Genomic DNA, 14,295 nt, shown 5'->3' on the forward strand with positions numbered 1-14,295 from the left:
CCCAATTTATCTCACCAACTCCAGCCTCTCTCTTCTGCAGTTCTTACATTTTCTGATGCAGTGCACTTTAATGGGTCCTAGAGGTACCTTGGGCTCAATAGGTCCCAAACTGAGCTCTTCATCTTCCAAATCCTCTCCTCCCACTAACCTTCTCACCGTAGTTGATCACACCATTCTCCATCTCTTCTTTCAGGCCCACCCTGACAACCAACTGACAGGAGAGAAGATAAAAGTCAATAAAAAGAGAATTATTTATTAAAAAGACCTAATAATGTTACAAGAACAGTACACAGAACTATTATTTGACTGTGCCTTCCACATAATCTATACCATTATATATAGTATATTTATATACAGATTGTATACAATATATCTAACAGTTTGCAATGGGCCTGTACAGTACCTTCATTTTGTTCAGCAAACATTCACTTGCACAGAGTTTCAATTTACGATGAGTAAAGTTTCTCAACAACTCATGTGACAGTATACAAAAATACAGTCTCTTTAGGATCTAAGACTGCACTGTTACAATCTCATCTAGGAACAAGTTCCGTACTGCAGCTGAAAAATAATGGACTGTGATAAGGAATAGTCTTGTTTTCTATAAAGTAACAAGTATGTAATACATAAATACATAAACATTTAAAACATGTTTTATTCATAGGCTTTTAGATGCAAAATACATATCTGCTCATGTTGAATAAAAACACCCCTATTTCTTTTCCCTATAAGAATACAACAAAATCAGAAGCTGTGTGTTCCATTTTTGGATAGTATCTATCTGATTCAGCTCAGATAGACAGAAATATCACAAAATTTGATATCCATCATGTACTGAATTAGGTTGATTGGGAAGTCTTTTGATTGACCAATGAAAAATAAAGGTAATTATGTTCAGCTAATACTAGTGTAGTGAGTGCCCTCTGTATAATCATTATAGATATTTTTTTTTTTTGGTGGTTTCCCTTAAATTCACAATTTGGTTGTGCAAGTCCTCTCATAATGGAAAATTTCCTTTTTGCCTGGCAAGCAGAAAGTAGCCTTATTTTTTGACTTTTCCATTGGGCAATTGGCACTGAAGCTACCTTGCAGTGCACTTTTCCGTCCCCTTAGACCACAACAAGTAATGTGGAGTAGTTCAGGAAACTCCCACAGATATTTTATCCCAAAGAGGCTCAAAGCCAAGGCCACTATCTGGCTTGACTCCACCATAACGTATGGAAAAATGTTCCTTGAAATTATTGCTTGTTTAATTTTGGGATGGGCTGGAAAATCATCTTTGAGGTCAGCTGGGAGGCAGGGTGGCCTAGTGGAAAAAAACTATTACAAGGAGAAGTCAGGAGAGAGGAGCCCTTTCTCAGCCCAGCTTCTGGCCTGCTGCGTAACTGTGGGCAAGTCACCTTCAGTATTATGATGATAACTATTGCCGAGAAAAGGTGGTGTGACTTATATCATAATGAAAAGAACATGGTATAGGGAGGCTTGAGATATGGACAGAAGTCTCAGCTGTGACATCTGGTTAGGGTAAGTCACTTGATTTCTCTGTGCTTCAGGTTCCTCAGCTATAAAATGGGGATAAGATATCCAAACTCCCTCCCTCTTAGGTGATAAGCATCTTGTGGTATGGGGAGTGTGGCCGAGGTGATCAGCTTGAATCTACCCCAGTGCTTGGCACAGAGTAAAGCACTCATTGAATACCCTGACTAACTTAGAAAGATCAACGATAAAACATGTCATCGGTAGCTTTTTTGAAACCAGTTTTGAGAGACCAAAAAACCCCCCAAAACGCTTAGTCTTCTCTTGATCCCTTTTCAAATGCTGCCGGTTGGATCCAGCCCCTTGCATTTTTTTTGATGTTCTTCTAAAGACGCAGAGACACGGTGTTTTTTGAATATGTACAGAAAACAATGAATACTGATTTTTCTGCTGAAGCAGAAAACGTCCCAATCAGTTGTTAAAAATTTAGTCATTGCCTAACCAACCTGATATATCGACTCAAAATCCCTATCCCGAGGCCAATCGGTCTTCTTTCTACAAAGAATGAGCCCAATTCTTCTGGGACCTACAATTACTCCTGCTATTATTAAGGTACGATTCCACGGCAGCCCGAAAGAGTTAATGTCCCTTTGAAAGGGCCCAGCTTATTCGCAGGGAGGAGAATTAGACTCATTACTGGCCTAAAGTCTTTCAGTATTTACTCTGGCCCCTGACCCGGCATAATGCTATAAAAGCCCCTGTTCTTTACTATTTGATAAATGTTTATTTTAGTGTGAATTTATAATGAAGAAAACTCCTTATGCTGTAAAATGGAGGCACCCCTCTATGCCAGATTGAGATGGGCTTAAGGCTGGAGCTGTGCTCTCGCACATTGCAACACAGATTTAACAGAGTGTAAGTTCAGAAGCTCTATTAATTTGCATTTTTGTTAGCATTGGACCAAATGCCTTGTCAAAAACAGCTCTGGTCCAAAATATTCCAAATGAAATTGGAGTGCTCATTCTAATATGAAATATATTATATGCATATATATGTGGCAAATTTTATTGCCAGGTAAAGGCAAATCTCTGCAAATTGTGAGGAAAGAGGGCTAAAAGTCATCTTCAGGATTAGCAATGAAATGTGGAAACACCACAAACTTTGCCTTGGTTTCATTTTGTTTTTGGTTAGCTTCTGGACATTGCAATATCACGAAAGCTATTTTGATAGCATTTTTTGTGAATATAAACTCTTTTTTGCTATTAAAATAAACATTTACTTTATTTCCAGCTAAATAGCACTAGTACTTGAAAAAACAATAGCACTTTTTCTTTTGGGTTCATTTTAAAGTCACTTTCAGTTTGCCTTGCATGAACATAAATGGCTTACTCTTCTCTAATAACTTTTTCTGGGAATGTTCACAGAATGGTAGATTGACAAATTTTGCTACTTCAATATGCAGTCATATGTTTTTCCAGAAAATAGTTCCTGTACTTCTCCTGTAATGGGCAACGTAACTGAACAATTTTTCTCCTCTCCCACTGGTTTGTCAATTGGAACAGCCAGCCTTAGGGAAAATAAAATCACTAGATGCAAGCATTTAACAGATCTTTTGCTCTACTACTTTTTGTTTTTTCCTGAACAGATGCACTTGACACCACTGCTTTAACAAACTAATGGCACATACTCAGGGTCATCAGATACAAAACCAAATTGTAACGTACTGTATTAAAAAAGGAAAGAGTACAATTGGACAGAAATTACTTTTGCTTACAAAAGTTCATTACATACAATCTGCATATTCAACTTGGGCCAAGAACTGTCCTTCCCGTGCGAGAACACTTACAAAAACTGAAGAGAAAACCTGATGAATAATTAACAATTTTCCAACACTCCTAAGTGCACTGTGTGTATTTCTAGGGTTTTTAAGCTTAGCTCAGGGTTCCAGCTCTCTCACTTACATAAAGCTCCATCCACAGATGTTATCAAGCTAAAGCGAAACAAAAAAAAGACAAAGTTGGCGATCTTCACCAGGAGGTTGAAGGGACTATCAACGCCAAAAGCAGTGTGACAGATGAAGAAGAAGTGGAGAAAGTATGTAGGGTGGATTGAGCACTTGTGATTTTCCCACCTGTAAAAACAGAGAGAGATCCAAAGGGTTTGGCTAAGTGAAGGATATGTTTGTAGCAAGATGCGTCCAACTTGCTTTTACCCAGTATGCACTCCTAGGGTCTTGATCACAAATGTTGTATGTAAAAATCTGAGACGTTTTGGCATTTGTTCAAGCTGAAGACGGTCCCGGCTGCTGTTGCAGTAAAAACCCTAAACCCTAGAATGACGATACTCTTGCTATGTGAGGGCAATTGATTACAGAGGAACAGTTGTTAATCTTTTAGAGTCAAACGGGAGGGAGCAAATCAAATTGAGTTCCACAGGGGTCAGCCCCAAACCTGGACTAATTGAATATTTTCATTAATGACTCATGATTTCAAGTACTTTGTGGATGAATTTGCTGATGATGCCAAATTGGGAAGAGTAATTAGAACCTCAGAGAGTTCGCTTAAAATTTGAAATGACCTTGACAAGTCAAAGAAGCTGGTAGGTTTTAAAAAGGATTACATTCACTAGAGACAAGTGAAGGATCATTTACTTAGGAGGGAAAAACAAACTGTATAAGTACTAGAAGAGGCTGAGACTGGCTTAATACAAGCAACGGCAGAAAATGAGCTGAGAGTCACAGTGGAACCTAGCAAAGTCATTCTACTGTTGGTCCAGTGGAAAGAGCAGGGCTCTGGGAATCCGGAGAGCTGGACTCCTGGCCTTATCAATCAATCACTGGTATTTATTGAGCGTCTACCATCTGCAGAGCACTGTACTAAGTAAATGCTTGGGGGAGTACACCCCTACATGGAGCTTATGTCAAGGGGGGAAAGTTTCTAACCCAAGGACAACTGTGGGCATCTGGTGAAATGGTCGGGAGTCCTGAAAAAAAGTTGGTTAATATGTGGGCCAAAGATACAATATTGGCACCATGCTGCAGTCACTTTGGCAACACAATCAGCAGGGAGGGCGCAAACCACTAGCATTATAATCCACCGAAGGGCTTTGAAGGTGGGCAGAGTGGTGGTCTGCCCAATATGAAGAGAGAGGGAATTCTAGAGCAGAGAGGGAGAGACAGGTTGTCTTATAATAATATAATATAATGATGGCATTTGTTAAGCACTTACTATGTGTGAAGCACTGTTCTAAGCGCTGGGGGGGATACAAAGTGATCGGGTTTTCCCATGTGGGGCTCACAGTCTTAATCCCCATTTTACAGATAACGGAACTGAGGCTCAGAGAAGTTAAGTAACTTGCCCAAGGTCACACAGCAGACAGGACCGAGATTCAGCCGGCATTCTCACCAGTAGATTCCATTGTTGGTGCTGCTGTTTAAGAAGGAAGCACTGTGCAGGAAGGCGTGTGTGTGTGTGTGTGTGTGTGTGTTTGTGTGTGCACAGCATGGAGGAGGCAATGAGCAGCAGACCCAAAAGGGCAGACCCTTGTGAGAGATCTGGGTTTAGCTGGGAAATCACCAACACTGGGATATAAGGAAAACTTCAAAGATTACTAGTGGAGAGTGATAAACGTAGAAAGAATTGCTTCAAACAAGTATTTTCATATGCTTGCAAGGGGAGATGCAGGCATATGGAAAGGTGGAACATGAAGGGTAGTGGAACTGTTGGAATGATAATAAGTAGCCATTTTCTGCCTCCATTTCCAATAGGATACGAAGTTACTGACTCAATCACAGGTGAAAGGACTGAAGTCAGATGTGAGTGGAACAGTGAAAGGAACAAATACACAGGAACTGCTTTACTAAGGAAGCGCTGTGCTGCTCATTCATTCAATCCTATTTACTGAGCACTTACTACATGCAGAGCACTGTGCTGAGCGCTTGGGAGAGTACAATTGAGCAATAAACAGACAAATTCCGTTTATAAGGTTACAGCTTACTATGAGCTTACAGTAGAGAGACCTCTGACTACTTTGAAAGTTTAGGGTTATAGGTTAAGAAAGAGGTAAGGACTGGATAATTTAGCTATGTTTCTTCAAACCCTGTAATTTCATGATGCTCTGATGATTTTTCATAAGGGTCCTTGGAGAAGAGGTGTTTCAATACCTGAATCTCTCACTCAAGACTGGGGAGGGGAAGGGGCAGAAACTCCTCTCTCTGTGGGGTCGAGTTTTGCAGTCTCGGTTCTTGTGATGTAGTAAAGCAAGGGAGGCAGTGTGGTCTAGTGGAAAGAGCATGAAGCTAGTAGAGAGTAGTGCTTTGGTGCCATCTCTACCACTGACCTGCTTTGTGGACTTGGGCAAGCCACTTAACGTGGGAGTGGTGATCAAATCCTGTGACCTGACTTAAAGAGCTACACTCTCCACCACCACATTATCCCACCAGCCCTAAGCAAACAGGCTTTAATGGAGATTTTAATTACAGAGATGGTGATTTTGATTTCTTTTCCGATGCAATTCTTCTGCTTAGGCAAGACTGGGAAAATAATTTGTTTTGTAATTGGCTAGAAAGCTGGGAAGTCTAATTGAAATACTTTTTTTTTTTTACAGCAGAGGCACTAATAAAGCCTGTTAATCAAAATAATAGAGGTATTGGGCATGAATTTAAACTAGTGCAGAGAGTGAAGATACTATAAGAAAGTCAAGGTGACAAAGCTCATTAGAGTGATTGCGTCTGGGTGCTTGCAACTAATAGGAATGTGAAAATCTCTCTCAGGCTAGGTAGGTCTGGGGCGTTATTAGATGAATGTGTAGTTTTAGGTGATTTTTCTTAAGGAGAATGTCAATCAGCATATCAGTGTAAGTGACCCTTGCTTCCCTGATGATCTTTTTTTCCCCAGTTGTCTCAGCATTTATGCTCTCTCATAGAAGGGGGAATCCATCTTTAAATACTGTTGCTTTCCTTTACCTGTTATTTGTGTCTATCTCCCCAACTAAATTGTAAGCTTCTTGAGGGCAGGGATCATGTTTTTTAATTCTACTGTGCTTAGTACAGTGCTCTGCATGGAGTTAGCACTCAATAAGTACTACTGATTGTTTGAAAGGATGGACATTTGGACTGGACTTTGGGAGATAATAATAATGTCGGTATTTGTTAAGCCCTTACTATGTGCCAAGCACTGTTCTAAGCGCTAGGGGGATACAAGTTAATCAAGGTTGTCCCATGTGGGGCTCACAGTCTTAATCCACATTTTACAGATGAGGGAACTGAGGCACAGAGAAGTTAAGTGACTTGCCCAAAGTCACACAGCTGATAAGTGGCAGAGCCAGGATTAGAACCCATGACCTCTGACTCCCAAGCCTGTGCTCTTTCCACTGAGCCACACGGTGGCTTTGATATGGCATGACACAATATAATTTATCACCCCTTAAATTTTGCTGCCTGAGGACTTTGGCTAGGTGGTCTCCAGGGAGTTGCTTACCATGCTAGTATAAAAGTAGAAGAGGTATCAAATCTTCTCTGAATGCATCCCTCATCCCCTTGCCCTGCCCCTGTGCACACCAAACTCTATCCAAAAAGCTAACGTTATTTAAAATCAAACTTTAATTAATTAATCGTTGACCTTATCCCAAAAGGAAAAAAAAACCACACACATTTCTCGCTTGCAAGAGCTAGTCTGACACTATTCATCAAAAAAGATAGTTTTTCCTGGGTCCAATGGCCCAGACCTTACCAGAATAAGATGGCACTCTGATTTGGGAGCTGGAAGTTCCATCCCCTCCTTCGCTGAACGCTCGAACCTCAATGATATAGACTCCAACATCGGGAAGGAGGACCACTGCCTGGTTTTTCTGTGTTTCAATGACTTCGCTGTTGCTTTGGCCTTCATGTCTAAAAGAAACCTATGAAAAAGGAAGGCGTACAAAGCTGAGTAATGACTTGAAAGGGCTTATAGTCCTATTTGCTTCTAAACTGGGACCCGAAAGAGAACGAACAATCATTTCCTTTGAAGGAGGCTGCTTCCAAGAGGCTGCTCTCTAGGGCTTTGGGTTTCAGAGCAATGATTCATTGAAATATAAGTCCACCTCCAACAGAAAACCATTGACATCTTACTCAAGGGAGGATCAAACCCTTAACAGGACCAATTCCTTGGGTTCTGTTGATGAAATGGTGGCTGTCAACTCCCTGGGAAAAGTGCACTTAATAATACCACAATAATATAATAACGGTGGTATTCGTTAAGCACTTACTATCTGCCAGGCACTAGGCTGGATTCTACGTAATTGGGTTGGACGCAGTCCCTGCCCCACATTGGGCTCACAGTCTTAATCCTCATTTTACAGATATGTAAGTGAACCACAGAGAAGTGAAGTGACTTGCCTAAGGTCACACAGCAGACAAGAAGTGGAGCTGGAATTACAACCCAGGACCTTCTGACTCCCAGGCATGTGCTTTATTCACGAGGCCAGGCTGTAAGCACTTACTATGAGCTTAACCACTGGGGCAGACAAAATATTATGAGATAGTGTACAGTCACTGTCCAAAAGAGGCTCACGGTCTATCTCATCCTCATGGTACTTGCCCAAAGTCACACAGTTCATCAATGTCAGGGCTGGAATTAGGACTTGGGTCTCCCAACTCACAGTCCTATGCTAGTCTCCACCTTCCCTCGCTCGTGGTCTAAGACAGCAACAAAAATTAAATCACTTTTCATAAGCATTCCCCACATTAGTAAAGTAGAAACATATCTCTAGTAGATTCAACAGGAGGTGAGGGGAACAGGAGGTGGGGGGAAATATGATTTCCTCCAAGATTCAGGGGCTGGGAGAGTTTCCAGAGTCCCTCCACATTCATCCAGGAATTTTTAAGATCAACCTCACAAATATCATTCTTCTTTTCAGCAAAGTTATTCCAGATACCTGCTGCCATAAATATTAATAATTAATAATTGTGGTATTTGCTAAGCACTTACTATGCGCTAAGCACCGAACTGAGCTCTGGAGGAGTTAACAAGATAATCAGGTTTCATACAGGGTGCACAATCTAAGTTGGAGGGAGGACAGGTATGGAATCCCATTTTGTAGATGAGGGAACTGAGGCACAGAGAAGTTCAGTGACTTGCCCACAGTCACACAGTAGGCAAGTTGTGAAACCGGGGTTCAAGTCTAGGTCCTCTGTGGCACTTTCCACTAGGCTATTCTGCTTCTCTGAACAAATGGTGATGCGATGGGACTGCTCACATCCCTGAGCTCAAGCTACTTGAATGTATTTACTTCCCCATTCCCTGTCACCTTCCTCTGCCACCCTCATCTCTAACCCACAAAGGAAGAAGCAGGGCCCTCTGGGACATTGTACAGAGCATGGCACATAGTAAGCACTTAACAAATACCAGATTAAAAATAAATTGGACCTGATGCTGTCTGGGGTCTGATTGGGAGGAGCATATTCAGAAGGGGAAGAGCAGAATTAAGGAGGAAATATCTGCTCTTTAGCCCTCTCCCTTGACCACTGGGGAGTTGGGAGGGAGGATTATACAGGGTGACTGGTACCACAATCCTTAGGGACAGCCCTGTCCTTTGGGTAGTTTGAGTGTCACCATTCTGCCACATGCTAAGTGCCTCCCAGTTACGACTCCAGCCCTGCTGCTTTTTTGATGTGGTAGAATGAAAGGGCATGAGGATAAATTTTAGCAATGAACTAGACAGTGTCAAGAAAAGAACCCAGTGTTGGCTTCTAGTCCAGCTGGATTGGGCTATAATTTCGGCCACATTCCTTAGTCTGGTACTTGGAGACAAAAAAACAAACTTATAGCTGATTCTAAATAAGACAAAATAATGGAGACTAAAATCCAGAGAATTTAGCAATTTGGTTTTTTTTTTTTTGGGGGGGGGCGTGCGGAGGAGATTCATTTTGAGAGACTGGCTAACCAGTACACAATACAGTATACAATGTAATTATTGCCTAACTCAAAGGTTAAAGCAAACAAGAATTCAACTGGTCTCTTCTGCCCCTTCCATTCTAGATGGCATTTTAGGCTAAAAGACTAGGAGATGAAAGAGGAGCTTTCCAGGAATTCAGCAGAAAAATAAAAAAGAAAGTAAGTATGCAGGGAATCCAATATTTAGGCACTTTATCTTTTGAGGTATCTACTGGGAGATGAGACTGCTAAGCATTTAGCTTCGATAATGTTTTTAAATTTTCAGAAGCGATCCATATACAGAGCTAATAAATGAATGGTTATTCAAAATGCCATTGATAGTCTCATTTCACAGTTCTGCCTTAGGAAAGTGAGGAGACAGAGAAACATAGACTTGTATGGAAAAGATAAGAGGAGAGTTGAAGCTGCTGAAAATTAGACTGTGAGCCCACTGTTGGGTAGGGACTGTCTCTATATGTTGCCAATTTGTACTTCCCAAGCGCTTAGTACAGTGCTCTGCACATAGTAAGCACTCAATAAATACGATGGATGATTTTCTCCCCCCACTTAGACTGTGAGCTCCATGTGGGACAGAAACTCTGAATGGCCTGATTATCCTGTATCTACCCCAGCACTTAGCACAGTCCTTGGCACAGAGTAAGCACAAAACAATTATTATTATTATTATTAATTATAATTCTTATTAATTATTAATAATTATGACAATCATCGCAAAATTCTTCCCAAATTCCTTTGATTGAGAAAGACTACTGGGATGGATGAATATCCAAAATGGAATTCATGTTCTTAACTTGGATGAGGCATCTCATTTATAAACTCGGTACAGATTGGCTGGGATAAATAAAGATGCAGCCACGGATATAAAGTAGGCTGGAAGATCATAAGTGAGATGGAGTTTACAGTTGAAGGGGCATATTTAGAAAAAAATAGATCAGATTAACATTTTATTGCATCTTCTGTATCATTAATATGCAATACCCTAATAAACTGCAGCTGGTTCTGAATCGGGAGATGTTAAAAACCAGCAAGGACTGAAGCGTATTATGGAAAGGATTTAAAGAGGTTGTGAATGTTCAGGGTGAATTGCCAAATGAAATAGAATATGCAAAAATGTAAGTTATTTGTTTAGGGGAAAAAAAGGACTCAAAAACAGATATTCAATATCTGATTTGGACTCAGATTGGAAGGAAAAGTTTGATTCTAAATAATTAAGGAAGAAAAAGTTATGGTTTTTCCTATACAAGGAAGCATTAATTTTTTCTTTTGAGTTGGTCATCATCTTCTCCTCTATGTCTGAAAGATACATCACCTATAATTAGACATCTAAATTCATTACCAGATGAAACTGTCAGCAATCTCAGTTGTTGAGAGGCTCATTGAGGATTAGGGACTGAGTTCAGGATAGGGTTAGATTTAGAGTTTTGCTTTAGGGTATGCGTGAGGATGAAGGTTAAGGTTAAGAATAGCTTTGATGTCTGTTTTTTATTTTTGATGAGTGATTTTTCAGCATTTGTGTTTTGATGATCTCTTTGCCATTTAAAAATGACTTTGCTCGACATGGAAATCAAATGGATATGAATTGGTATGAAGCCCACAGCTATACAGGGAGTAACAACCCAATTCTTCTGAGTTAATCTTCTGCTCTTATTATAGTAAGGATGCCTTGATGTGGGTAGGGCAGGCAGATGGGGAGAGGATGGAAAAACAATAAAATAACTGGCCTCATCCATAATTGCATTGGCAATATGAGGTCTAAACATGGTTTCCCAACTGGAGAATTATGAAAAGGGCCTATGATCAAATATGAAGATCCTGATTTAACCAATGCTTGAGCAAACTTCCCAGACTTGTTCTTTTACAAAAAATTCCATATAATATTTAGCATTGAATAAACCCAAATTGACTGCCAGTCTGCTTAATTACATTTTAGCTCCATAAAAATATTAATGTCTACAAAGTTAAAGATGATTAATTCTCCAGAATTTTTACAAATTCTATTACAAGTGCTATTAAAGTGAAGATACAGTATGGATTTCAATGCCATCCAACTTTAATGACTGTAATGTAATGAATTGAAAATTTTGAATGCTGACCCCTAATAACAAACTTTAGATTTAACAATATAGGGAGAGTTAGAGAGGTTCAAGGGGACTGTTGGCAATATTTTTCTATCCAGTTATCTCATTATATTTTGACTCTGAAGAGGAAAACAACTCCTGTGTGGCCTGGTGTCACTGAGAGGCCTAATATATGACCCATTTTTGAGGCTCCAATAGGACGAAATAGGTCTATCAATTAATGGTATTTATGGAGTGTTGCCTGTGTGCAGAGCACTGTACTAAGCAACAGAAAGAGAACCATTCAGAAAAGGTAGTAGACATGTTCCCTGCCCAAATGGAGCTTAGAGTTTAGAGGGGGAGACAAACATTAAAATGAAGTACAGACAAGGGAAAGGGGACAATATAAAGGATTGGTGTGTAAGTGCTGTGGGGCTTGGGCTATCAAGTGCTTTGGGGTTTGGGGTTGCATATCAAGTGCCTACGGGGTACAGATCCGTGTTCAGAGGTGGCACAGAAGGGAGAGCTTAGTTAGGGAAGGCTTCTTGGAGGAGGTGTGATTTTAGTAAGGCTCTGATAGTGGGGCAAGAAGCGGTCTGTCATATGAGGGGATAGAGAGTTACAGATCAGAAGGATGACAGGGGCGAGGGATAGGTGGCAATAAAAATAATAACAGTGGTATCTATTAAGTGCTTACTATGTGCCGGGCACTGTACTAATCACTGGAGTGGAGATAAGTAAATCGAGTTAGACACAGTTGAGACAGCAAAGATCAAACTTGAGTGAGTAGGTTGGCATTAGAGGGGTGAAGTGTGGTGGTTGGGTGTTAGTAGAAGATCAGCAGGATAAGGCAAGGCGGTTTTATTTGATACAAAGGACGGTGAGCGGCCACTGGGTATTTTTGAGGAGTAGGGAGGCACAGACTGCATGACTTTTTTTTAGAAAAAATGACGCAGGTAGCAGAGTGAAGTCGGGAATGGAGAGGAGAGACGGAAGGCTGATGCAGTAGTCAAAGCAAGATATAAGATCTTGGATCAGTGTAGTAGCAGCTTGGATGGAGAGGAAAAGGAGGACTCCAAAGATGTTGTAAAGGTAGAACTGAAGGGATTTGGTGATATTGAATTATGCTGGTCGAATGAGAGAGATGAATCAAGGATAACGCCAAAGGTGATGGACTTGTGAGAAAGGGAGCACGGTGGTATTTTTTGCAGTGATGAGGAAGTAAGACAGAGGCCAGAGCTTGGGTGGGAAGATGAGATCATCTGGATCTAAGACGACCTTTTGACAACAAGAGGAACATGGCTCTGGATTATCTGGATATCTTTAAAAGGCAGGGACAGATGACCATCTCTCCTCGATGATAATTTAGGATCATTTAAGTTGTGTGTTAAATTACGAGGCCAGCCCCCTGCAAACAGTAGACGTTCAGTAAGTGCCATTGATGATATCTGAAGATACAACACAACTATTAACTTCTTTTTTATGGTATTTAAGCACGTATTATGTGCCAGACACCGTACTAAATGCTGGGATAGATACAAGCTAATCAGATTGGACATAGTTCATGTTCTACATTGGACTCACAATCTTAATCTCCATTTTACAGATGAAGTAACTGAGGCACAGAGAAGTTAAGTGAAGTTACTCAAGGTCACACAGCAGATAAGTGGTGGAGTCAGGATTAGAACCCAGGACCTTTGAGTCCCAGGCCCATGCTCTTTCCACTAGGCCAGGCTGCTTCTGTAGTTCTTACACCAAATCTACTTGCTGCAACTTGTGGGTTGTGTTATACCCAGAAGTGAATATTGAGGCAAGAATGTTCCCTAATTCTTTCATCACATTTAGAAGCGCATGTTCTATACAGCAGAACCAGGAGTAGGCTCAAAAAGAAGTGCATTCCATCATGTATTTAGTACAGTTTACTCTGCACACAGTAAACAGACACTAAATATCACTGATTGACAGAACAAAAGCAGAGTTCAGCTACCAAAAATATTACCGGAAAAATATTAAATAAAAGAGAGATGGGTGGAAAAAACGAAAAGCAGGAAAGTAGAGCCATTTACCTTATAACCCATTACTTCTGATTCATTTGCTAATGGTCTGACGGGCTCCCAACCTAGAGAGACCTGAGAGCCTTGTTGCTCCCACATGATGTTTTGGGGGGCTTGGCTAGGAGCTGAAAAATAAAAAAAAATAAAAGTAAAATGACATTGTGAACTGAATGATATTTCTTCTTTTTTAAACCTCATTGAGGATCCTAATATTTAATTATGTTTACAGTCGGCTGCCCCTTCAGGCTTCATTCATTCAATTGTATTTATTGAGCGCTTACTGCGTGCAGAGCACTATACTAAGCGCTTGAGAAGTAAAAAAGGCTTCCTTTTGGTTGGATTCCTTAAACAGAACTTTTGATCTAGGGGTGTCATTTCAATAGCCACTCCACTGCCTGTATAAACCTGAATTCTTTTGCTTCCATCCTGTGTCACAACCACTTGGCCTTGTTTCACAGGAATACGTTTTGTTTTGTTCTCTGTCTCCCCCTTCTAGACTGTGAGCCCATTGTTGGGTAGGGACTGTCACTATATATTGCCAACTTGTACTTCCCAAGCACTTAGTACAGTGCTCTGCACACAGTAAGTGCTCAATAAATACGATCGATTGATTGATATAACCTTTGATTGCAGTGAATGTCAATCTTCCTGGGCTAGAGTGGGCATTCAGATTTAAGTAGTATAGTGACACTTGAAATCAACATTCCAGATGAACCTCCTGCTGTTGGGTAGGGACCATCTCTATATATTGCAGACTTGTACTTCCCAAGCGCT

The 14,295-nt window shown here is 40.6% G+C and overlaps 1 protein-coding gene across 4 annotated transcripts in view; it reads right to left on the reverse strand.

Annotated features, from left to right (window-relative positions):
* Nucleotides 1-227: 227 nt before the first annotated feature.
* The window catches only part of CNTN5 (contactin 5), a 665,146-nt gene continuing 651,078 nt past the window's right edge, over nucleotides 228-14,295 (reverse strand). For all 4 annotated transcript variants that reach the window (XM_038761846.1, XM_038761848.1, XM_038761845.1 and 1 more), the window contains 3 exons: nucleotides 13,534-13,646; nucleotides 7,206-7,374; nucleotides 228-3,607 (listed from right to left, as the gene is read on the reverse strand). In XM_038761846.1, coding sequence (XP_038617774.1) covers nucleotides 3,504-3,607; nucleotides 7,206-7,374; nucleotides 13,534-13,646 — 386 coding nt within the window. In that variant the 3' untranslated portion in view covers nucleotides 228-3,503. The remainder of the gene's footprint in view (nucleotides 3,608-7,205; nucleotides 7,375-13,533; nucleotides 13,647-14,295) is intronic.

This window comes from Tachyglossus aculeatus, chromosome 20, assembly GCF_015852505.1.
Source record: "Tachyglossus aculeatus isolate mTacAcu1 chromosome 20, mTacAcu1.pri, whole genome shotgun sequence".
NCBI classification, from domain to species: domain Eukaryota; kingdom Metazoa; phylum Chordata; class Mammalia; order Monotremata; family Tachyglossidae; genus Tachyglossus; species Tachyglossus aculeatus.